Source organism: Equus asinus, chromosome 10, assembly GCF_041296235.1.
Source record: "Equus asinus isolate D_3611 breed Donkey chromosome 10, EquAss-T2T_v2, whole genome shotgun sequence".
In the NCBI taxonomy this organism is placed as follows: domain Eukaryota; kingdom Metazoa; phylum Chordata; class Mammalia; order Perissodactyla; family Equidae; genus Equus; species Equus asinus.
Genome location: NC_091799.1, coordinates 69136471 through 69163437, shown reverse-complemented (window position 1 = coordinate 69163437; position 26967 = coordinate 69136471). Strand labels below are relative to the sequence as shown.

Genomic DNA, 26967 nt, shown 5'->3' with positions numbered 1-26967 from the left:
GGCACTGGGCTTGTCCTGAAATCTAAGCACCACCACTTTCTAGAACCCAGCCTGGGCACAGAATACGTACTCAGTAAATATTTGTTGAATCAATGAATTAGAAAGAATAAAAGAACATGAAAACGATATGTTTGTGGAAGATTCTAGATAGTTTGGGAAGTTGAGGTGAGACTGATTCAGAATGCAGTCTTGAAGAAATCAGAGGAGGGAAGCATGACTACAGCACTGGGGTAAGAACCATAACTGAACAAGATTTTGACTTGAAAGGCCTCTAAATAAACAGAGTAAGAGATACAAAATAAATGACAAAAGTGGCTGCGATAATTAGAGATTAAGTCCTATAAAAGTTTTTGCGCTGAGAACAAGGCGTTCATGTTTTATCAATACAGTGTTAATGAAAATCATACCAACATGAGAAGACTCTAAATTGTGCATACAATAATGATAAAAGCAACAGCAGATAACACGTGGGAGCACATCTCTTGTGCCAGCCACTGGATAAAATGTTCTGTATACAGTGCAAGCACTCAGATTGACTTCCACTTCTCCAAATAACCTTCATCAAGTCACTCGATACTTCTGTGTCTAGGTGTCTTGTGTCTCATTGTTCATGAGATAATAACAGCATCTACTCTCTAGGCACAAAGTTGCAAAGATTAGATGAGAATGTGTGAGGGGAGAGAAATGGGAATGGGGGAAAAAATAGAAGAAAATTTAGAGTTCCAATTTCACATAATCAGGGCAGCCTGGTGAGTGTGATGAGTAAGTTAAGGAGAACAAGTCATTCTCAAAATAGTGAAAACAGAACTCACCTGTCATACCATCAGGCTGGACTCATTATGTTTATCTTTGTGTCATCCCTTACCTTGTATGTATTTTTTCCCCCTTAATTTCATTATTTTCAAACATTTCATTAATTTCAAATATTTGTTTACATGAATGTCTCCATCACTGAACCATGAGTTCCTTGAATACAGAGGATGTGTTTTAAGTATTGTTTATTCCCTGCTCCTAGAATCACGCCTGACACACAATTGATTGTGCTAGAATGATTGCATGAAAGGTAGGGAAAGACCATGTGCGAAAAATTGATGTGAATGAGAATTACAGGAATTTTTAGGTGAAAGATGTAGGAAACACCTTCATAAAAAATAAAATTGATAAGAACATAGAATTATATATGTATATATGTTATACAAGTAAATTATATATATATACACACACATACACACACACAGAGACATCTATCACTTTAACACACATAAAGTTTGTTATTAAGATCTCCCAAAGTGATTTTCACTTAATTTAACTCCATTGGTCATTGTTATTTCATTCCATACCATTCCTTCTTACTAGATAAGGATCATAAGTTCACGCCTCTTTTGATTTTGAAGAAGTGAGAAATTTAACTTACGGTTGAGAGGCGGTGTGATGGAGAGCCTTAGAACTATCTGAAATGGGTACCAGAAGGAGTTAGTGGAGAAGGAGGGCCATGCTGATCTCCTGAATTACTCCTGATGGCCCAGGATAAGCAGAATAATCTGAGCATCCCACACTTCCACCATGTTGTGGCTGTCAATATCTATTATCTTTATACCTATCTTCTTGAGTTTCTCCTTTGATTCCAGAATTTTTCCCTGGATTGACAACTCAACTGAACTCTGATTAACCTGTCTTCTGAGCAACCCTCTACAGGTGAATAAAGGTTTCATATCTTCACACATTGATCCTCCAACACTCAACTCTTTCCTCCTGAACTTAGAAATTCTCCGCCAAGCAACGTGCTCCCAAACAACTTGATTTCAGTAGATCATAATTCTCCCTAAATGCCATATGCCTTATATTGGAATGAGCTTCTTGGTATGTAAGATAGACTCCAAATCCTAGAAAAGCTACACTCTTTACATGTGTTAGCCTCCTTTTCAGGCATTCTTGTGTGAAACATATCCTAGCGCCCAGTCCTATTTTAGGCAGAGCAGGCCCTCAAAAACTATTTGTTAAATGAAGGAATTAGTGAATTAGTGTTAAATAAAGGAATCAAGGGATGAACTCCCTCCCTTGCTTGCCTCTGAGCATGCGAAACAGGATGCACAATTCGATTTCACTTAGAAAATCACCTTCTCCTTGAGACTGTCTCTCAACTGAAAACAGAACTATTAAAATTGAGGGAGTAGAATACCACATGCCAAAAACCACACATCATTAGCCTGGAACTAAAGTACCTGTCCCAGTCCCAGAAGCTGTATCTTTCACCTAGGTCTCAACCTCATCACACAGTAGGCGTGAACTAAAATATTACCACCAAACCCTATGGTATCTTCTCCATTGTAATTTCCATTTCAGCAATTGTCAGGGCACAATTTTTCAGTAAAATTAAACCTTGCTTGGGAACAGATGGATTCTCACCCTATACCCCATCCTCTAATTTGATCTTTTATTGTACTGAATCTCAATGGTACAAAGTCAAGGCTATAAAAATCCCTTGAAGTGTTCACTTTAAGTGTCCACATACATTCATTATTTACATCATCCAACTAAACATCTATACTAAATGCCTTATCAATTAATCAACAGTTTCTTACACCTGGAGGATGTTCAATAAAAGTTTTGTCTAGTCTAGTAATAAAATACTTACTAAGTATCATCCATGTTTAAAATCAATAGAATTTTCAAACCACACATTTTGATTCCATGGACTTTCACAAAATGTTCTCTGACTCTAACTATGGTCACCAAGAAGCAGAGAGTCACCTGAAACCACAAAGTAATATTAACATAGTCAACCTAAAAGAACATAGTCTTTTACAATTTTTACATAGAAAAATTATTCTATTACAAGAAGCTTCATGTTTTATTTTTGTAGTCAAAATGACAAAACCAAATGTGTTAAAGGAAAATCAGAATTTATCAACCATGGTTGATTAATTTTAATATTAATGATTAATGATTAATATTAATGCTATAAAAGTCAAAGGGAGCTATAAAGCAGACTAACAGAAGTAAATTTGTGTTAGATACAGTTCTCTATAACAAACACCTGAAAAGACCGCTAGCACATTATGCGATAAAAATAAGAAGGCATCAAACACTATTAAAATGGCATAAAGTTTGTGTTTCAATTTCATCAAGTTACAAATAGGTCACAGTTAGAATGAGCTAAAAAAAAACAGGGTAAGGTCGATAACACAAAGTGATTAAAGAGATGGAAGAGAAGTTTCTTCTAAGTCATTAAACTCACCAATATTATACTGAACTCCAGAGCACTTACCATTTTCCTGTGCCATTAGAGAATTTAGTAGGTTCACTGAATTGACTGATTTCTTTGTTAACCTATTTACATGGGTTAAGAGCCTGACTGACATAGAACACAACCAAAAAATCCCAGACAGAGAGTGTAATGAAAGACTGAGTGATGTATAGTTTGGGGTACAGCCTATCCAATAAATGTGCTTGACCAGCAAAGAATCCATTGGCAAAGATTTATTATCGGAACAAATACATTCTAAAAAGATCTAATGCAGTAAAACCTGCAGTACAAATGCAAACTATTCTGAAACACTGCTCTTTGCCCTGCGTAAGGTATAGCTTATTTCTCTATGATTATATTAAAATTCTCTTCATATTTTTCATTCAAGAATAAATTTTTGAGCAAGTAAAACCAAAGAATATAGTGTATGAAATGGCACCAGTACTACAATTCTCTAACTCAAATAAAAGAAAACAAAGTTTATAACTTAGAACTCTTCAACAGCCTTTAAAACATGGAAAAAGAAAGAAATATTTCTAGGAAACGTATTATCAAGAGAAAGGGTAAAAATGAATCACCTACTAGAATAGTAAATTATGTTTTAATTACATGTAACCCATTAACACAGAATTAGTAAAGTTAAAGCTGGACATAGAAATGATTTTAAATGTTATACCTCCAAGTTCTTTTATATTCAAGATGGCATTCTGGAATGGCACTGCTTTTATACTAAAACCTAAAATTAGAAAACAAAAACACAAAAGAATTAGCAACTTAACTTTTAAAAATGCATAAGATGCTCAAACCCTCTTTTCTGGGCAGATTAAGAGTTACTTTTCATAGCTCATATTTACACAAGCAACACATAATTTCCAAGATAAATTGATAACCCAATATTATCCTCAATCATTTTTCAAAACATAGTTATCTATTATAGCAAAATATAACCCTTTTCTTCAAAATATTGCCTTATTCTTTAATTAAATATATAATGTGACTTTGTAAATTTTTATCAGTTGTAACAAACACATTTGGAAGCACAGAGAAACTTCAAAGAAAATATTAAACCTACCAGGACTTTTGCATCTAATTCCTGAAGTTAATTTTCTCCCACATTATAACTCAGCAACCCTCGAGATTAAGGTAACTTAGAACCATCTTATATTAGAATTACTTAGTATTTATTTTAGTGTTTTCTTTTACAGACATGGTTAATGCCACATATACATTTTTCTTAAAAGTGCAATCACAATTATCCATCTACGCATAGGCTAACATTTTATAATACATGCAATCAATGATTTCTAATATAAAAAATATATTCAGAGTGTAGTTTTATCATAGGTTTTAGGATAAAAGCATATCAGTTGCAACATATGTGAGTGTGCATAGACCCCCCCCCGACACACACACAAATATATATGCAATAATTATTTCTGAAAGAATCCACAAGAAACTGGAACTAGCAATGACTCTTGGGAGAACTGGGATCTGGAAGTCTTAAACAGAAGAGAGATTCTTTTGTTTCATTCGAAAGTTTCACTAAATACTTCTTTTTCTATTAAAAGTCCCACTAATTTTTACAAGTTAATTTATTCAGTCATTTCTGAGCATCCGATTAAGTCAAGGTCTTAAACGTTGCTTAATATGCACTTATGAAATAAATTAAACACAGTCCCTTTTTCAAGAAATTATCAACAGAGTTAAAGAGAAGACACAGAAACACTTTTCATTGGAAGCAAGGTACGATAAGTGCTCGGAAAGGTAAAAAGATATAAAGAAAGACGTGAAAAAGCACAATTCTTTTACAGGGTTTTGCTTTATTTTATAAAAAAGGAAATAAATATGTAATTTAACAGTGTAATGGCTAAAAAGTGACTTTTGAGTTAGACAGAATTAGGTTTCAATAACTCTGTGGCTGTGGGCAACCTACCAGCTTTGTCATCTGTAAAACGAGAACTATAGGACCTACCTCACGGGTTTGTTGTAAGGATGGGATAATGTATGTAGTAGGCTTATCATAGTACCTGGTACCAATAAGCACACAATACATGATTGCTGGCATTATATTTCACTGATGCTGTATTGATGATTTAATCATCAGGTGTACATACCTTTTGAATATATTACTCACTGCCCGAATAAACTCCTAAGACAGACAGCCGGGGTGTCCATTTACTAATCTAAGTACTTATTTGGACCTAAAAATGTTACCATTGAATAAGAAGTACCTTTGTTGGAGTGATGGAAGTGTGAACAGTTGAAATTTTTTGTACAGACGGTAAATGTTTATTTGGCTCTCTAAGAATCTTCCCAAACATACCCTTCCTGTGTGGGTTTAATGCAGAATGACACAGTTGGTACAGTGTTATGGTTAATGGTGCAGGCCATCACTGAAACTTAGGAAAATTGCAGGAGGAGTGAGGAGGCAGCCTCATGTGGCTGAAACACTGGCATCTACCTCTGCCTGGTGGAAAGCCTCTCCAGGTGTCTGGCCTCTGGGACATTAAGGAAAGTCAGCGCCAATCACAGTACTCCTGCTGGCACCGAGATTTGCCTGCAGGAGACTTGGATGCTCGACTGTATCTACCTCCCTCACAGCGGTGTTAGATGGATTAAAAGTCAATGATTGTGAAATCCCAAAAACGAAAAGCCATATGCAAATGATAAAAAGTCTATGAGTGGTTATTTTCAGGATAACTCAAGTATGGATTTTCCAGAGAAATGAGACAGGCCCCAACTTTGAAAAAGACACAGTTATGGAGCACAATAGCAATGTTTAATCTACTTTGATTCCTAAAAGCTGACAATATGCAGGCATCCAAAGGGAAGTAATATCCTTCCAGAAATTGCTGCGCCCATATGCAAAATACAACCTTTGAAATTTATTAATCCAACAGGCAGATTATATCATTGTTACTATCTTTAATCCTTGCACAGACATCATAATAAATTGACTACAAAAATGTCCTCAAATGTTCACGGTAAGCAACGTAACCTAGCAATGTTATTTATAGGCATATAAATGTTTCTGCAGAGTACTCATAAATGTTTTCTCTCCAAATAGAACATGTGTGGCTAGATTTATACTGCAAAGGTATATACAAGTCTTCCATTTTGCTGTCTTCATATTATTTTTACAGTATAGCTGTGGTAATGAATGTTCAGAGGATGAAGACTGGATAATCAGTCTAGAAAATAAGAAAATATACTATTCATGGAAAAGAAACAAGATTTTCCTATTTGAATCATTCTAAATGTTTGCAAGGATTAAAAGAATTAAAATTTAAAGCCATGTTTTCAGTTCACCAGAAAGGCAATCAGGAAGGGCAACTAATCAGATCAACTATATTTTATTTCCTTACGTTGGGCTGGATGAGGTCAAGTGGTGAAATTAGTATCATATTTAGTATGGATATAAAGGTCAAACCATCAAAATATCTTTCTCAAAGGGTTACTTTGAGAAATAAAAAACAGTAGATAGCATGGGCTCTAGAGCAAGAATGTCTGGGTTCAGATTCTGGCTCTACTATTTATTAACTGTTGGACTTTAAGCAAGTTAGTTAATTCCTTTGTGCCTCAGTTTCCTCACTGTAAACGAGAATAGATGGTACTCAGTGCTATAAAGCATTTTTTTAAATAAATGAAGTTAAAAATCGAGAACACTAATGGTCACCAAATAACCACTGGATGCTTTAAATTTCTCCCAGTCCAAATCACGCGTGGCCTCAAGCCCTGATACATAATGATAGCAGTGGTAAACACAAGCGTTGTTGTAGTAGCAACCAAAACCAAACATTTATCGAGGACTTCTAAGGACTAAATATTTGGAGTCTTCCTTAGCACTTCCTTTTCCTCTCTCCCAAAACCAATCAATCACCAAAGCTGGTCAGTTCCATCTGCTAAACAGTTCTCAACTATGCCCACTTCTCTCCATCCTTTTGGCACAACTCCAGTCGAGCCACCACCACCACCATCCGGACAACTGCAAGAGCCTCCTAACTAAACACTTCGCAGCTGTTACCGGCCTCCTCAATCATCTGCACACATCAGCAGAAGTGATCTTCCTGAAATGCACATCTGTCCACATCACTCCCCTAGACAAAACCTTCTGATAGCTTCTCCCTACTCAGGTATCGTCCATAAGACCTAACAAGACCCTAGTGATCTCTCCTTCAGGCTTATTTTGTACCTTCTCCCCCGCCCATTTATACTCGTAGTTCCTAAAACAAGCTATGTTCCTTCCGTCTCAGGGCTTTTGCTCCATACTACTCCATAAGAGTTCTGTGCACTTCTGACAAACTCTTTATCCTTCAGGTGGTGTTTCAACTTCACCTCGTCAGCCAAGCTTTCTCTGGTGTTCCTGAAATACGCTGATTTTTTCAGATCCATATTCTTCCAGCACTCAGTACTTCTCCCACGTGATTTTCACAGCTGTAATTACACATTAGTTTCCTTTTTTTATGTCTGTTCCCCAGCTAGACTATAAGGATCCATAATGGAAAAACAGTACAGTGTATCCTGTATGCTAGTGCTAGGCACATAAGAGGATGTCAATATTTGTTTAAAGATCTGTGCTAAGGGTTTATTTTTATTTCCTAATTTAGCTGTCAAAACAAGCCTAAAGATAATGTCAGTACTACCATCCCAGGAGGAAAGGGAAGCCTAGAGGGGTTAAGTATCTTACCAAAACTACTAAGTGCTATATTCAAAACCTGAACCCAGGTCTCGTCACCAGAGTCCATCAGAGCTCTACATTATGGCACCTCCTCCCTAAACCAACAAGCTGATAGATTCATACTATTTTCTCCTATTTTGAGTCTAAATACTGATGGAGCTGATTGGAAAAATGTACATATCTCCTACTAAACCCACTAATTTATTTTCCCTCCTATATAAATATTCCAACACAAAGAACCAAAATAAGTGTTCTCAGGTTTATACTACACTGCTTTCTTATTAATGGAATAAAAATAATACAATGAGTTTAGAAAGTGCTTTTTTATAGACATTATTAATAAAACCAGGAATTTAGGAGGGGACGAAAAATGGCCAACTGAGTCAGCCAGAACAGTATGCTCACTCTGTTGCTTCTTTACAAAATAAGCATCCTCTGATGCTGTCCACAGGAAGTCAGTGTGCTGATGTGACAACAGCACTGTCTAGAAACCCTAGCCACAGCTCTCAGCTCACCAGCCACTTTTTCTCTTGACCTTGCATCCCTTATTTGCAAAATGAGTGGACTAGATTAGCTCCTTAAAGTTTCCTCTAACATTAGGATTCTATTATTTATATTAAACAAGGAGGAGGAAATAACAGTAACAACTGAGTCAGTCATCAATGGCCTCTAGTATTTGGCTGAAGGCCTCATGGGTAGGTCTCCCCAGACTCCATTCAAACAATTTGATGGCTGAAGCCTAAGTTACGCAGTCATTTTTTCCTGGCCTATCTAAGCTCTATTAGTAAGACTGAAACCTCCCCTAAGATTTAACCCCACAAATTTTAATAAATATATGACTTAGTAACTCTTTGGGGAAATAATTTTTTGCGTAGACTTTCAGTTTTTGTCTTTTAGTCCTTAAATCCAACAAAATCTGTGATACAAGAGAGATGGATTTGAAATTTTTTATGCAGGGAAAGCATCCCTGGAATTATAACAAAATTAGTTTGGGGAGGGAGGCTAGTCTATTTTTATTCATTGTGTGGAACACATTAGTATTTTCCTTGGACCTACACACCAACTTTCCCTCCACCCCTCTAACACACACACACACGCCTGAACACACGCACAGAGACACTTGGTGTGTGCTTCTGAAATCCCTGGGTCACTCTAAGAACCGCTGCAGGGAAAGACATTCCACAGATCTGGTGGCCTCAACCTGGACCAAGGGCATGATTTATGCCATGGTAGTTTTGTGATGTTTGGACAATAGTCTAGTGAAATTCTTCTAAATATGATTTCAACATCATAAGAGGAAATTTAATCTACTGGTGTTTATAAAACACAATCCTTTAGCTGATACCAAAACCTGACTTTCTAACGTGTTTCTCTTGTTGACTTAACACATATGCAGCTAATACTAAAGTTATTAAATACCTCATTCAAATTTTCATGAACTTTTCCTCTATTTCTTTCAAAGTATCATTGATCTCTTTCTATTTTAACTCAATGACATACTACTTGACAACTTTTCAAGCGCAGTAATATATAACCCTAGAAGATATTTTCAACCTTTTTCAATTCCACGTGTTCAGTTTTCTCTGGGTTGTTCTCCATGTTACATCAATATATTACCCTGAGCTGTTAGACTCCATTCCTCTGGTTTAAAAAGAAAAAAAGTGATACTTGTGTAATATACAGGTTAACAACCCCTTTTATCAACAAATTCCTTGTGCATACACAGTCAAAGAATTCCCTCTGGACAGGGTTCATTTTTGTTTCTAGACCAAGATACAAGCTACCCAATTATTCTTTCTCTACCAGCAGGACCTGCTGTTCTCTGGAGCATTTCTTGGCCCTTTGAGTTTTGACAATTTAAGTATCTTTTTAAAGTATGTCAAAGGTAAAAGATTGCTGAAGTTAACAATCCAATAAAGTTTGGATTCCCTTTCCTTCTGAAGAAAACGCAGACATTCTTGCCTTGCTGAAATTAGATGGATATACCTTTCTTGCGATATGTTTTCATTTTAAGAAACCAATTCTCAGGGGAGATTCTCTTTTTCAACTGTTCCAAACTCTTTCAACAAATATTTCATTTTTAATTGGCTTGACATCATCAAAATATTATACAGAAATAATTTAAAAGAAGAAAATTTCACACATAATTAGGCCATACAGACAAAACACATTGTTATTTTTACATGTTCTTTTATGCTTTTCAATTCAAAACTATGGTTTTGTATGGTTTAAGTTTTTAAATAAATGTAAATTTAATTTTCCTCTATAGAAGATTATATATTTTTTCCAGTCTATAATGATTTCAATTGAGGTACCACAATCTAATTAACAAACTCCCTTGCTATAGTTTAAATTACTTTAAAGTTTTAGTTATATAAAATGTTGCAAGAAATTTCTTTGTGCACATAGCTTCTTTGAAATTACACGCTTAAAATAAATTCTCAGTAATACAATTACTAGGTCAAGGAATGTGAATATTTTGGTAACCTTTGATTTATATAAATAATTGCTTTCCCAGAAAAAGGACAACAACAATCACAATGTCACCAGTAGTGCATGCCACTACAATCTTATTAGCGTTGGGTCTTATCATAAAGAAACAAATTTTGGTAAATTTACATATAAAACTAACATTTTCTTGTTTACTCTCTAGTGAAGTTGAACTTCTGGTAAAGTTGAACCTTTTCCATTTGTTTGTTTGCCATTAATTCTTTTTATGAATTATCTCTCTGTGGACTTCACAATTAGATTCTAGATACTATTTGCAAATATGATGGAAATCTGTAACAGGGACAGCCATAAACTCTTATCTGTAGTATCTGATACAAACATTTCTCAACAGTATTGTTTTCTTCTATTTTTCTTATTAATTTTAGCTTTCCAATAATTCTAAATTTTTTTATAGTTAAGTCCATTGATCTTTTTCTTTGTAAATTATTCTGCTTAGGTCTCCTGCAACTATTCTCCCATCTTCCACATTGAATGTTCGCATGTGTATGTGGCTTTCTGATTTCCTCATTTCTTCTCCTAGCTACCTTTTCTTGCCACTGGGCTTTGTTATTTAATTTAGTGATTCCTTCCACCTCCTTTGTTCTTCTTCAGTTATATATATATATACACACATGCCTGATATGAACAACCAAAAGAACTCGGGAGTAAGTTTGAACATGCCAGCGATGGCTATCTGGAACTCTAGCGCTGACTGGTTTTTAGTTATTAGTTATCACTGACAACTGAAAATCTGCCTGCTTTGGCTCTTCTCTGTTGCCTATCCTCCACCCTTCTCTGTCATCACTAATTCGTTTATCCCACCTCCTGCCCATCTTCATTAGCTACAACGAACAGAGACTCAACCAACAAGCATCTACCCTTTCTCTCCTATAACCTTACTTCATGCCTCATGCCTAACTCTACCCTGCCTTTCTCATTACAGAGTCCTCTCATTGAATCATACGGAACCTCAGCTTTGTTAAGAAAAGTCTTCTCTAGGCTCCAATGGTTTCTTGCACATTTTTCCTTCCTCCTTACGCTAGCAAACAGAGTTTTCCTTTTCCTTATCGCCTACCACTAACTGTGGTTTCCTATAATGCTTTTAGATCACTTTACCATAGCCACCTCTTAATAGCTTCCCATCTGAAGTACTGACATCCTTCTACATACTATGGAGTTGTGCATTTCCATCTACCAACTTTCAGGGAGTTTGCTCACCTATCTCAATGGATTCAATACTTAGCTAACATTTGTCTACCACACTCTCCCTGTTTCTATTCTTATGGACAACATTCCCTACATTTCAATGACCAAAGCTATCCTCCAAGGTTTCAGATCTCCAAAACCTTCCGCTCCAATTCACTTCAGCCATCTCTAATTTATTGGTACAAAGTTGTAGATTCCATCAAATTTTCTACATAGATGATTCTGTCATTGGCAGATAAAGATAGCTTTACTTAATTCCTTCCAATCTGGAAGCCTTTTATTTCTTTTTCTTGTCTAATGCACTGGTTAGGATCTCTACTACAACGTTGAACAGAAGTGCTAAGAAGAGACATCCACGTTTATTCTTGATCCAAGTGGGAAAAAATTCTTTCACCATTAAGGATGACAAGAGCTGTAGGGTTTTCTTAGATGCCCTTTAACACTTGAGTAAACTCCCTTCTGTTCCCATTTTGTAGAGAGTTTTTAAAATCAGAAATCGATGTTTTCTTCGCTGTTTGTTTGCATCTCGAGATGATCACACATTTTTCTAGCTTATTGATATTGTGAATTAAATTTACTGACTTCTGAATGTGAAACCAACCTTGCATTCCCGGGATAAATGTCACTTGATTGTGATATATTATCCTAATAATAATATACTATTGTTTGATTTGATTTGGTAACTTTTTATTTATATTTCTTGCATCTGTGTTCACAAGGGGTATTGGTATGTAGTTTTCTTATCATGTCTTTGTGTGGTTTTGCCCTTAAACTGGGTGGTCTTACAGAAGGAGTTGGAAAGTTTTCCCTCCTCTTCAATTTTCTGGAAGATATTGTGTAGCACTGGCATTACTACTTCTTTAAAATGTCTGATAGAATTCACCAGTGAAGCCAACTAGACTTCAAAAGTTTTCTTCCCTTTTTCTAACTATAATTTCAATGTCATTAATAGATATAGGTCTATCTGGGTTTTCTCTCTCTTCTTGAATCCACTTTGATGGTTTATCTTTCAAGCAATTTGTCCATTTAAGTTGTCAAGTTTATGGGCATAAAGTTGTTCATCATATTCTCTTATTATCTTTTTAATATTTATAGAATCTATATTAATGTAACTTCTCTTCATTCCTGATATTGTTAATTAGTGTCTTCTTTGATGTTTTTCCTGATTTGGCTAGAGTTGTATGAATTTTACTGGTTTTATCAAAGAACCAGCTTTGGGTTTCAATGATTTTCATTACTGTTTTTCTATTTCATTGATTTCTACTTTAATCTTTATTATTTCTTTTTTTCCCCCTTTTTCTCCCCAAATCCCTCCCGTACATAGTTGTATATTTTAGTTGTGGGTTCTTCTAGTTGTGACATGTGGGATGCCGCCTCAGTGTGGCCTGATGAGTGCTGCCATGTCCGCGCCCAGGAGGCGAACTGGCGAAACCCCAGGCTGCCAAAGCGGAGCGCACGAACTTAACCACTCAGCCACGGGGCCAGCCCCTTTATTATTCTTTCCTTCTGCTTAACTTGGGTTTAATCCATTCTTCTTGTAGTTCCTTAAAGTGGAAGTTGGAGGCACTGATTTGAGGCCTTTCTTTTCTAATATAGAGGTTTAATGCTGTAAATATTCCCTAAAGTTCTGCTTTAGCGGCATCCAACCAATTCTGGTGTTGTATTTCATCCACTGCAAAATGGTTCATAATTTCCGTTTTGATCTCTTCTATGATCCATGGGTTACTTAAAAGTAATTTAGTTTCCAAATATTTGGGGGTTTTTCCAGGAATCTCCTTGTTATTGATTTCTAATTCAATTCCACTGTGGTGTGAGAACACACTTAGTATGACTTAAATCCTTTTAAATTTTTAAGACGTCTTATGTCTTCAGATACGTTCTAATTTGGTAAATAAATGTTCCACATGTCCTCTGTTGTTGGGTAGTGTGTTCTATAAACGTTAATCAGGTCAAGTTGGCTGATAGTGTTCAAGTCTACTATATCTTGGCTTATTTTCTTCCTATGTTCTATCAATAACTGAAAGTATTGAAATCTTTGACTATAATTGTGGGTTTGTCTATTTCCCTTTGGAGTTCTGTCCATTTGTTTCTTTGTGTATTTTGGAACTGTTATTAGATACATAAGTATTTAGCATTGTTGTGTCCTCTTGATTAAATGATCTCTTCATCATTATGAAATGAACTTCTTTATCCCCAGTATTATTCTTTGCTCTAAAATCTACCTTGTCTGATATTAAAATAGCCACTCCAACTTTCTTTTGACTACTATTAGCATAATATATCATTTTCCATCCTTTTACTTTTAACCTATTTGTGTCTTTATATTCAAAGTTTAAGTCAGCATACAGTTGGATCTTACTTTTTTAATCTAATTCTATCAAACTCAGCCTCTTAACTGTAGAGTCTAGACCATTTACATTTAATTTGATTATTGATGGTTAGGTTTGAACGTATCACCCTGCTACTTGTTTTCTTTTTGTCTCATCTATTCTTGTTCCCTTTTTTCTCTTTTTCCTATCTTTTGATTAATTATTTTTGATAATTCCATCTTCTCATTTGTTGCCATATTGGTCACCATTCCTTGTTATTTTAGTGGTTGCTTTAGAGTTTATAGTACACTTGTAACTTATCACAAGTCTACCTTCAAGTATTATACCACTTCACATAAGAACTTTACAATAGCGTACTTCCGTTTTTCCCCATGATATTTTTATGCTACCGTTCTCACGTATTTTACTTTTACGTGTTATAAACCTCACAATATTGTGTTGTTATTTTTGTTTAAACAATTATCTTTTAAAGAGATTTAAATAATAAGAACTAAATTTTACATATTTACCCATGTGGTCACCTTTTCTGGTACTTCTTCATTCCTTTGTATAGAGCCAGGTTTCCATCTGGAATCATTTTTCCTCTGCCTGAAAGGCCTCCTTTAACATTTCTTATAATGCTGGTCTGCTAGCAATAAATTCTTTCAGCTTTTGCATGTCAGAAAAAGCCTTTATTTTGATGTTCTTTTTGAAAGATATTTTTGCTGGGTATAAGTTGATAATTTTTCTCCCTTCAGTACTTTAAAGATGCTACTTCACTGTCTTCTCAGTTGAATCATTTCCAGGGAGAAGTCTGATGCCACTGTTCTCTTTTTTCCTCTGTAACATCTTTTATCTGCTTTTAAGATTTTCTCTTTGCATTACTCATAATTCTCCTAAGAAAAAGAACCAATACCATGTGTGTGTATAGATGGAAAGATATTTATTTTAAAAAATTGTCTCACATGATTACGGAGGCTGGCAATTCCAAAACCTGCAGGGTGGGCTGGGAGACTGGAGAACCAGGAAAGAAATGATGCTATAATTCAAGTCTGAAGATCAACAGATGCAGATTCCCTTCTTCTTCAGGGGAAGTCAGTCTTTTGTTCTATTCAAGCCTTCAACTGATTGGATGAGCCCCAACCACATTATATAGACAGCAATCTGCTTTACCCAAAGTCCACTGATTTAAATATTAGTCTCATCCAAAAACACTCTCACAGAAACATTCAGAATAATGTTTCACTACATAGCTGAGCACCATGGCCCAGCCAAGTTGACACACAAAATTAACCATCCATTTTTTACCATTGCTTTTGAGCAATTTTATTATGATGTACCTTGGTGTAGTTTTGTTCATGTCTCTTGTACTTGGGGTTCAATGAGCTTCTTGAATCTGGTGTTTATAGTTTTCTTTAAGTGTGAAAACGTTTCAGCCATTATTTCCTCAAATATTCCTGTCCCTTTCTCCACCCCTTCATCTTAGCAGACTCCAATTACCCATACCTTAGGTGAATTGAAGTTGTTCCACAGTTCACTGATGCTCTTTGCGTTTTCTTCTCTGTCTCTTTCTGTCCTTATTTTGTCTAATCTCTAATGCTAATGCCATCAAGGTTTATTAATCTTTTTTCCTGCAACATCTAATCTGCCATTAATCCTACCTGGCGCATATCACATTTCAGATACCGTAGTAGTCCACCATAGAAATTTTATGTTGGTCTTTTTTTTGTAATATATATATCTTCCATGTCTCCACTTAAGTTTATGCACAGATAGAATCCAGTTATAACAACAGTTTTAATGTCTTTCTTTGCTAATTCTAATATCTGTATCAGTTCTGAGTCAGTTTCAATTGATTAATTATTCTTCTCATTATGAATCATGTTTTTCTGCCTTTTGCATGCCTGGTAATTTTTGACTAAATGTCAGACATTGAGAATTTTACCTCGTTAAGTGCTAGAAGATTTTGTTTTCTGTAAATCTTACACAGCTTTGCTCTAGGATGCATTAAAGTTACTAGGAAACTAAGCCTTTAGTCTTAATATGATTTCTTAGGTGGGTCTAGAGCAGTGCTCAGGTTAGGGCTGTTTCCCAGGCAAGACCTTCCTGAATACTCTACATAGTATCTCATGAATTACAACTTTCCCAGTCCAGCTAGTGGAAACAAACGTAACTCGCAGCCCTGTGTGAACACCAGGCACTGTTCCCTTTAGCTCTTTCACATGGTTCTTTCCCTAGCCTTGAGTAGTTTCCTCATGTGCATGTATTAAATACTTCACTGAATACTCAAGGGAGACCCTCTACAGATCTCTAGGTTCTCTCTCTGTACAACTCTCTCTTTTTTAGTACTGTGTCCTATGAACTCTAGCTGCCTTGGTCTCTCTGACTCTCAGTGCCAACTCCTCAAGGCAGCAAGTCCACCAAGCTCCACCTCAGTTCCCAATGGAACTGTGCCACAGTCTGGGAAGTCTCTCAAGGCAGTAAGAGGAGGCAATTATAGGGCTTATCTCATTTGTTTCTCATCTCTCACGGGTGAGTAACCTTTGTTGTTTGACATTCACTTTCTTGAAAATTGTTTCATATATTTTATCTAGTTTTTTTTTTTTTGGTTATTTCAGGTGGGAGGGTAAACCAGTTCTAATTATTCTGTCTTGAGTATAATCAGAAGTCCTCACTCATTCTGGTACTCACTGCTCTCTCTTGAGCATCTTCAGTGTTCTTTTTCCCCTGACTACTACCTTTATACCTCTGTCCACCAGCATGCCCATATGGCACCTTTCCTTATAAAAACAAATTCTCTTAACACTGCTTTCTCTGTTTCTGTCTCTTTCTCTAGAAAGAGTAATCTATGTGCAATCTTAGCCCAAGGGGCCAAGGAGTGAAAAGGATGGTCTATACCTCATTCTCTCTGCTTGCTCACCACCCCCCTCATGCCTCAGGTTAGTTTCTACCGTAACACTCTTCTGAAACCGTTCACCATTGGTCATTAATGACCATACTGTCACCACATCCAATGGACTTCTCTCAGATTTCAGACCTATGTTTATATTATTTAACTCTGGTTCTTTTGACCTCTTGTTCATATTTGGCTTATGTAATACCAAATAGAACCGCCTGGCTTAGATTCTTTGTCTAATGCAGATGCTAGAATGTCAGCTCCAAAGGGCAGGGATGTTAGGCTATTTTGTTCACTGAGGTACTCTCAGTGCCTACATCAGGGGCAGTCACGTAACAGGCATTCATTAAATGCAGAAAGAATGAATGAAATATAGTCAGTGCTTAGCACTCTTCTTCCCTCTCTCTACCCATCATCCCTCAACAACCTCATCCAAATCCACAATTCAGCTGTTTCTCAAATCTAGATCTCTAACTACAAACTCTCTAGTCAGCTTGTCTTCTGGCATTTGGATCACTGGTGGAAGTCCTGCCAACACCTCAAAATTAGCATTTCCAAAACTAAACTTATTATCTTTTATCTTAAAACTGCCTATCACGTTTTCCCTATTTTTTACAGTTTAATCGCCAGGCTAGAAACTTAAGTCATATTTGATTCTTTTCTCTTTCTTTCCTTTCTATTATTACCCAATATGACTCTTAAAGTCATAACCCAGCATTACTCTGACAGGGTCAATCACCTCTGCCTCTAACTCTCCAACCCTACAATTACAGCCCCTTCTGGATCACTTCTCCAGGTTACAGGTTCTCGACAGCTTTCCCAGTCTCGAGCCTTGGGTCACAGCACATCCTATGTCTCTAAATCCTGGGTCTCAACCCAGTATGACCACTAACTTTTCCCTGAATACACCCTATGCTTTCTATCCTTACTCTCCTCACCCTATTCCTCTCTGCTTAGAACCAACCATCACAAGAGGCTCTACTCAAATGAGGCCTTCTTTGATCCCCCTGATTAGAAAGGATCACTCTCTCTTTTAACTTTCATATTTATACCATCCAGTATAGTATATATCACATTCTGTCTTAGCACCTGGCATATATTAAACATTCAACAAATGTAAACTGTTTATCATTAGGATATTTATCTTCCTAACCTGGGTATAAATTTCTTGATGGCAGAGACCTCCTAACTGGCCTCCAAAAAGGCACTGTGCCTAGTTCAGGATAATGACAAGTCATAGAAGCTCCATATCCAAAATGTTAGCCAACTTAATATCTAGTTCATTGGAAAATTAACTAGCACACAATGTTACAATTGGTTCCGGTAAAAGGAAAACATATTATTAATAAATTTAATAAAAACAAATATAAAACATATTATATTGCAGTTTACAAATAATAAATTATAAAAATATTATTTACAGATAATTTTTTACATTATAATTCAAAACTGACCTTCTAGCAATGGTGCTTCTTGTTTGTACCTCTGAGAAGTAAAGAACAGTATACTTTTGTAATACTTTCACACATTTTGGGGAGAGTTATTTTGCTTTAAAATAATTACTAAGTTAATAAAGTTTGTATAATTACATAACACATCCCTCAAAAGATATCCATAGTTTCTAAAACAACCAGCAAATATATACTCCTATCAGAAATCCTAAGCCTTGGGTATCACTAAACTTCTTCTGAAGACCTGAAATGGCATCCTACCTCTGTCACTAGCAGTGTGACAATGGCCACGTCACCTCAGCTTTGAGCCTCAGATGATTTGAAGACAGAATATGGAAAAAGAATCTTACTTGCCATATAAGGCTGTTATGAGGCTCACAGAGGTACAATACTTTACGTAAAAACATAGTGACTCAATTTAATGTTGTCTGCTTATTCACTCAACAAACATCTGTAGCTATGCCCAAACGTTACACCAGGTTCTGGGTACTCAAGGCCAAATAAGATATTCTATCTGCCCTTCGGAGCTTACATCCCAGGCTTGGGAGATAGACATGTCAACAGCAGTGTTGCAGGCACTAAATGGTAGAAATATGGACAGTGTACAGTGGGGGAGCAGGGAGTGCTCAGTTCCACCTGGGGGAAAAGGAAGGTAGTTAGGCATGGCTTCACCAAAAGGCCACGCTTGAGCTCTGCTCATCCTTTTATCTCCCCAGTCTCCATGAAGCCCTCACTCTTTTCCTCATGCTTTAATCTAAGGTATGTCTTTGTTTCTTTACAGGTCCATGGTTTCTTATCTACAATTCTAAAATGTGAAAAGCTCTCAAAACCTGCACTTTTTTCTGAACATTTGACGGCAAAACCTGATCTGAACTGGTGTAAGGCTCTCAGTCATCAATATTTTTCCTACTTATTAGGAAATCCTAGCTAATGATTCCATCATCCACCCATCACCTAAGCCAGGACTTGAGTCATCCTTGGCTTCTTTCTCTCTCTCACCCTCCAAACCCCACCGGCCAAGAAGTCCTGAAAATTCTAGCCCCCAAATAAGTATCCTACTTATTCCCTCCTCTCTCTGTCTCTCTCTCTGTCACTGCTTTAGTTAACACCTAACAGTGAGTCCTTTAATTCAGCCTCCACATCACATAGTGTGAGCCTTCTCAAATGAATATTTGATCTCATAGTTTCCTTGCTTAAAATACTCTGATGTCTCTACACTATCTACAGGAAAAGTTCAAATTCTGAGCATGGTTTAAAAGGTTTGCCATGATTTGGCCACTGCCTATCTCTTGTGCGTTGATTCCTGCCATTCTACTAACTATGACTGCAGCCATACAAAGACTTAGTTCCCAGGGGGTGCCAATCTGTTTCAGGCCCCTCTGCCCCCAAATCTTCTTTCTTCTCCCATTCCACTCTCTTATTCCTGCTAGTCTGTCAGGCTTACTTATCCTCAAGATCCAATGTGGAAAAGATCGTGCATCCTTCCCTTGCCCATTTCCAGGGAACACTGATCACTCCTCCTCCTTTGTATATTTCTGGACATGAACTTAATGTCTATTTGACAGGAGACTGAGTCTCCTGGATGCTGGGATCGTTGCTTATCCTCAGTTCCTAACACTGGACCTAGTGCGTAGTAGGTGCTCAAAAAAGCTGGCTGAATGAACGATATTTTCAACTTTCCCAGAAAATCAATGTCTCACCCCACTCCTTCCTTGTTAGCTCCTCCCACAGCAGCTCTGTGCTTCATCTCCAACTATTCTTCCATTATTTTCTCTAATTTACACTCTTCTCTCCTCCTTCATTGTCAGAAGAGAAAGAGGAAGTATCTGGGGGCTGACAAAAGTTCTAAGCAGCATTATTGACACTTTGGACAGGATAATTCTTTGTGTTGGGGGCTGTCCTGTGCATTGCAGGATATTTAGCAGCATCCCTGGCCTCTACCCCGTAGAGGTCAGTAGCATCTTCCACCAGTGTGACAACCAAAATGTTTCCAGACATCCCAGTGTCCCGTGGGGAGCAAATTCTCCCCTGACTGAAAACCAGTGCCTAGACTGACTTTTCTTGGCCATCTCAGGGAACAACATGGTGAAACTGATCAATGGTCCCTGCACCGACATCCTCCAGATGAAAACACTGAGGGAAGAAGATTCAGACTCCATTAGCTGTACTATTTAGGGGGTATCTGACCAACAAAAATAGGCTAAAGTGACAACAAGGGAGGATAACACTCTGTGGGCTTGAGAGGAATCCATTTCATTATAGTACTAGAATTCCAGGTTGCAGGGTTAGTGTGCATTAATATTTTCCTGAGCTTGACTTATTCGGTGGCACTGAAATGACCAACTAGAGCGATAGAGGGTATAGCGATCAATGCTATGAAAGTCCCCCTCAAATCTATTTTGAAAAACAGAGTATCTAAAAATAAAATAAATAAACTGACTGAAGCATTTAACCACAAATGGAGAGAAGGGGAGGGAGGGAAGGAGAAGGGATCCCACAAATAGCATAAGAAATGAGAACATCTTGAGGATGAGAAAAAGAAAGGGCCAGGACCGAGGCACGGTACTCACCTGTGGTCGACACAACGTTGTCAGGGCTTTCGCTGCACAGCTTGGACAACAGACTGGTCTTGCCCGAGCCTGTGAGGCCTATGCAAACCAGGTCATACTCTGGCCGGGCAGGTGGAGGTCCCTTGCAGCAGAGTGCTCTAAAACACTGCCAAGAGAGGGGGGAAAAGGGCACTCTTTTAAATAAGACTGTGGACACAAAGCTTAGTAGCATTGAAAATGATTGAGTATTAAGAAGTAATTAAATAATCTATTAATTATAAGGAGGAAAGGTAACTTTAGAGTGGAGGAACAGCACCTTAACCAAGTGAGCAAAGTTAACATCCCCAGGGACGAGACATATACGGACTTCACGTTCACGGCTCCCCTCCTGGGGCAGCAGGCGCACCGCGAGGGGTGCCACATCATTCCGCGGCTTTCCTGCCCAAAACGCACAACCTGAATCTAAGCACGAGGAAACCAGAAAACCATGCTGAGGAGCATTCTGCAGGACAAATGGCCTGTCCTCCTCTAAAATGTCAATGCCTCAACGTCAAGCAAAGGCTGAGGGACTGTTCCAGGTTAGAGAAGACTAAAGAGACATAATAATAAAATGCAGTGCCTCCTGGATTGGACCCTGGATCAGGCAGGAAAACAATGGCATAAATGACATTATTGGGACAATAGGTAAGGACTGAACAGAGACTGTATATTAGATAATAGCATTCCATAAGGTTCAATTTCTTGAATTTAATCATTCCGCTGTGGTTATATAAGGAAAATCATTGCTCTGAAAAAAACACACACTAAAGTATTTAGAGGAGAAGTGTCTTGACACATACAATTAACTGGCTAAGAAAAATTCGAAATCTCTATCTCCATCACCATCTCCATGTCTATGTGGTGAGGAGTGTTATAAAGCAAACACACTAAAATGTTAATGACTGGTGACTCTGAGTAAGGAGTCTATAGGAAAACTCCTTGTAACAGTTTTATGACTCTTTGATATTTCAAAATAAAAAGGCTTGAAAAAATCATTAAGTACAGTCCATATATATGTATGTATGTGTGTGTGTATATATATCTCACTGCCTTCCTGACATGTACTAAATTCTGTTTCAGTTGACCTCAGGGTACCGTGAACTGTCATGTAGTTTGTACACTACATGAACCTGATTTGCTACATAAGAGTTAAAGACAAGGCAATTGGGGACACTGGAAATCATTCATGCAGTTTTTGATCTTTCTACTTTTCACCACTCTTATTTAACATAGTATTAGAAGTCCTAGCTAGAGCAATCAGGCAAGAAAAAGAAATAAAAGGAATCCAAATTGGAAAGGAAGTGAAACTGTCACTCTTTGCAGATAACATAATTATATATATATAAAATCCTTGAAGAATCCACCAAAAAAATTTTTAGAAGTAGTAAGTGAATGTGGTAAAGTTGTAGGATACAAAATTAACACATAAAAATCAATTGCATTTGTATACACTAACAACGAAGAGCTATACTCTTTTACTCCCCTCTTCCCACATTTTATGTTTTTGATATTATATCTAAACTCTTTTTTTGTGCATGTATATCCATCACCCAGTTATCATGGAAATAAGTAATTTTAGTACTTTTGTCTTTTTTGTGTGAGGAAGATGGCCTCTGAGCTAAAATCTGTTGCCAATCTTCCTCTTTTTGCTTGAGGAAGATTACCCATGCCAGTCTTCCTCTACTTTGAATGTGGGACACCACCACAGCATGGCTTGATGAGCAGTGCTGTGTAGGTCTGCACCCAGAATGTGAACTCACGAACCCCGGGCCACCAAAGCAGAGCCCACAACCTTACCCACTACACCACTGGGCTGACCCCAGTACTTTTGTCTTTTGACCTTCATATTAGCTTCATAGGTGATTGATCTGCTACTTTTACTGTATATTTGCCATTACTAATGATTTTATTTTATTTTTTGATAATTTTCTTATTCCTATCTGTGGTCTTCTCTATTCCACTTACATAAGTCCCTGTAGCATTTCTTGTAAGGCTGGTTTCTTGGTGATAAACTCCTTTAGTTTTTGCTTATCTGGGAAACTCTTTATCTCTTCTTCCATTCTGAATGATAACCTTGCTGGGTACAGTATTCTTGGCTGTAGCTTTTTTCCTTTCAGCACTTTAAACTTATTGTGCCACTCCCTTCCAGCCTGTAAGGTTTCTGCTGAGAAGTCCACTGATACCCTTATGGAGTTTTCTTTGTATGTAACTTGCTGCCTTTCCCTTGCAGCTTTTAGGATTCTTCCTTTAATTCTTGACATTTTAATTATAATGTGTCTTGGCATGGGCCTCCTTGGGTTTTTCTTCTTTGGCACTCTCTGTGCTTCCTGTACCTAGATGTCTGTTTCCCTCCTTAGGTTAGGAAAGTTTTCAGCTATTATTTCTTCAAACAGATTCTCTGCCCTCTTTGTCTCTCTCTTCTTCTGGGACACATATAATACGGATATTAGTGCACTAAATGTTGTCCCAGAGGTCCCTTACACTGTCCTCATTCTTTTTAATTCCTTTTTCTTTTATCTGTTCAGCTTGGGTGATTTCCTCTAGTCTTTCATCCAGCTCGCTGATCCATTCTGTATCACCTATTCTGGTATTGAGTCTGTCTAGTGAATTTTTCATTTTCAGTATTCTTCATTTCTGATTGGTTCTTTTTTATATTTTCTCATTCTTTGTCGAAGGTCTCACTGAGTTCATCCATTCTTCTCCCATAATCAGTGAGCGTCCTTATGAATTTTGTTTGAACTCTTTGTCTGGTAGATTGTTTATTTTTGTTTCATTTAGTTCTTTTTCTAGGGTTTTGTCCTGTTCCCTTTCTTGGAATGTATTCCTTTGCCTCCTCATTTTGCCTCTTTCTCTGTGCTCATATCTATGTATTCGGTAGGTCAGCAACATCGCCCAATCTTGGAGAAGTGGCTTTATGTAAGAGCTGTCTTATGAGGCCCAGCAGTGTGCTTCCCTCTCTTCACCTGTTTCAAATGTTCCAGGAGTGTCCCCTATGTGGGCTTCATGTATCCTTCTGTTGTGGCAGGGTTCCTCTTATTACAGGTGCCTAGGGAGGCTAGGCTGTCCCCCTGGATGGCTTATTTTAAAGCTCAGCTACATGTGTTGCTATGTTCCCTTGAGTCACTTTATTGGGTGTGGGGAGCCCTAGCACAGTTGTCTGCAAGGTCTAATAGCACATTCCTGTTGCAGTTTTTCTGTTGAGTAGGCCCCCAGCGTGACTGGTTGCTAGGCTCAGGGGCTTACAATTGCTGTAGGACTCCAGCCTGCAAGGCTGTTGTTAGCTCTCTCAGGATTGCAGTGAGTGGTGCCAGCCCCAGGCATGGGAGCAACCAGTTGTTTCAGGCTTTGGAAGGTGGGGCCAGTCCTCTATGTGGCCGTTTGAGAAGCACAAGTCTGCTACAGCCGATAAGTCGCACCACCCACGGGGCCACACACTCCATCAACACAGTCCTGCCCCGTGCACATGCCCTGACCCATGGAAAGCAGACCCAGTCATGCTGCACATTCCACCAGTGCAGGCCTGCCCCTTGCCCATAACAGTGGTTTTGATGTACAGGATCTTTCTCAGTATGAAAGAGCTTCTTTTTCATCCTAAATTCACTTTTCCTTGGCTTTTAGGAGGTTCTGCCTACTTCTGCTAAACAATTCTATGATCATCTAATCCATATTCTTCACAGATTTATCAAACTCATATTTCCTCTTGGTCTGTTCAAGCTTGAGGAGCCCTAATTATTCCAGTCTGCCTTCATATAGCAACCCCTCCCACGCCATCACATTAGCTGCTCTTCTTTGGCCTTACTTGAGTTCCATTATGCCTTCTCCTACTAGATTAATGATCACAACTGTAAACATCATTCTAGATGCCAACACATTGCATCTCAGGTTCGTACGAAGGCTGGCTGATAATGTCTGACTTTCTGAAACTTTTCCTTATCCATGAGTCTCCTGGACTCATGATGAGAGTTTTTCTAAGAGGTAGATGTATGTACATACCTACGTATGTAAGTAGGTATGCATGTATTCCCTCAGAGATGAACATTGGCTAGCAGCTATTCACTTAGGAGAGCTCTGCCAAGTTCAACTATGTCAGGCAACACCACTACTCACACAAAGGTTTCTCTTACCGGGCTGCTTTGAGCTTTGTTGGAGGAGGTGGGGAGAGGCCCTATTCCTGCTCTGGACACCTCCATTCTTGCTTAGCTCCTCTGCAAGAACTCCCCTGGACTATATCCTAGAGGGAGACTGGCCCAACTTATCATAAATCTTGAATACAACATGAAATTGCAGGTGACTATATTGCCCTGTTTAAATTACTCATATGTCAAGATTACTCAACATATTTTGGCCAAAAGCTCCAGAATATCATTTTCATGTTCTTTTTAAAATCCAGAGCGTAAAAACTTTGCTGTCAAGCCCATGAATATCTATGTCACCTGTCAATTTATTCTAGGTCACCTAAGACACTTCTGACATAAAAGGCAAGTGCACAGTAACATTCTACTCCACTCTGGTCTTTTATCTCCTCTATTTTCTCCTCAGTGATGTCATCTCCACCCCCAGTTCCAATCATGCAGATGCTAACGACACCTAACATTACATCTCCCTGCTCTCTCCAATCTCTTTCCTGAATTTCAGGATCTGTACTCCCAACTATTCTGCAAGAACCCAAATTAAATCTGAATAAGACGAAAGCCTTCCCTCAAAACCACAAGCTATGGAAATAAACTATTTTGGAACATAAAAAGCATACAGGTTGAATTGACAATTATTACAAGGCAGAATCTTTGAAATAAACCCAGAATCTCTGAATATTTATTTGAAATAAATATTACTAGGAATAGCGTCAGATTTTGAGCCAATAAAATAAGACTTTTTAAGAATAGGCTACTTCAAACAGGGAAAGAATTTTTTTTTTGAGTCAGTTCCTAAAAACTATACAGAGTTTTCACTTCTTTTTCATTTTAAACTTAATGAAGCTTAGGACCTCATAGTCAATTTACTTAAAATTACTCATTTTGGCCTCTAGACTATACTGTACCAAAGTTCATTGTGTCTGTCTCCTACAGCAGCTCTTGCATTGTTAAGAGTAAGCCCCTTTCACTGTTGTACAATGCTAAACACAATGCCGTCGGCAGTCCTGACAGCAAGCGGCAAACTCAGGCTTCATTCCCAGGCCAGACACTAAGGCATTGTGTAACTGTTCAGGCCCCATAAACCTATCCATGCTTCAGTCTCCCCGTGATTAACCAGTAACATTTTAACACTATCTGCCACTTCCTTTCTTCAGGAGGATGTTAAGGGGCATCAGCTCAATGCACTATGCTCTGAGAAAGGCACCATACAGGTAAATAACTATTCATCACGATGCTCATTTTCCTCAGGTATCTTAGGTGATAGTTAGCTCCGTTGGGCAAGGGCCTGATAGCTAACCGTGCAGCCCAGACTGTGAGACTTCCCTTCCATCAGCCCACAGCAGCCTCCACATGCTCCATCCCATCTCAGTCCAATCCAAGACACCAAAGACACACAACCCTTAGCCCTCATGTGCAGCAGGCAGTAGAGAAGAGAACATGGTGAGTCTGCATTGTAACTGGGAGGGGAGGCGGGGGCACCAAGGTCATGGTCTCTGTTGCCCAGAGTGCTCCAGTTTACAGGTCTTTTCACATAGGGTCCGATATGACTTGTTCCTTTTCAAAAGAACCCAGTGTTCCTCTCTTATGTCAGGACACAGGCTGTTTCCCCCTAGCCTGCATCCACAAGCTTCTACCAACATTGTATGTGGGGAAAGAGTGTGCCAAAGTCTTCAGGGAGGGCAGGGACCAGAATCACCAGTAATAACTCAGTATGGTAGACTTTAGACAAACCATACAATCCTTAGCTGAAACTGAATTAGCTAAAAAGCATAAACAAAAACCTTAGGGATATTTGCTTGAAGGAGGGTGAGCACATGGATTAGGGAAAAAAAATCAGCATAAGATTAAATTACAAGGGTAAAAAGAGGACTTGCATTTCAGTCCAGAGACCTAGAACCAAGGTAGCAAGATTATCTTAAAATGTCCCCATTTCTGTTGGGGACAGTGCCAGGTGTTTGGTAGGTCTGGC

At 38.0% G+C, this 26967-nt stretch overlaps 1 protein-coding gene across 5 annotated transcripts in view; it reads right to left on the bottom strand.

Annotated features, from left to right (window-relative positions):
* ARL15 (ARF like GTPase 15) overlaps positions 1 to 26967 on the bottom strand; it is a 401393-nt gene that overhangs the window by 237313 nt on the left and 137113 nt on the right. For all 5 annotated transcript variants that reach the window (XR_011506481.1, XM_014860326.3, XM_044771486.2 and 2 more), the window contains 2 exons: positions 20848 to 20992; positions 3924 to 3983 (listed from right to left, as the gene is read on the bottom strand). Coding sequence is in view for 4 of the 5 variants with exons in the window: in XM_014860326.3 (XP_014715812.1) it covers positions 3924 to 3983; positions 20848 to 20992 (205 nt within the window). In the remaining variant the exon portion in view is untranslated. The remainder of the gene's footprint in view (positions 1 to 3923; positions 3984 to 20847; positions 20993 to 26967) is intronic.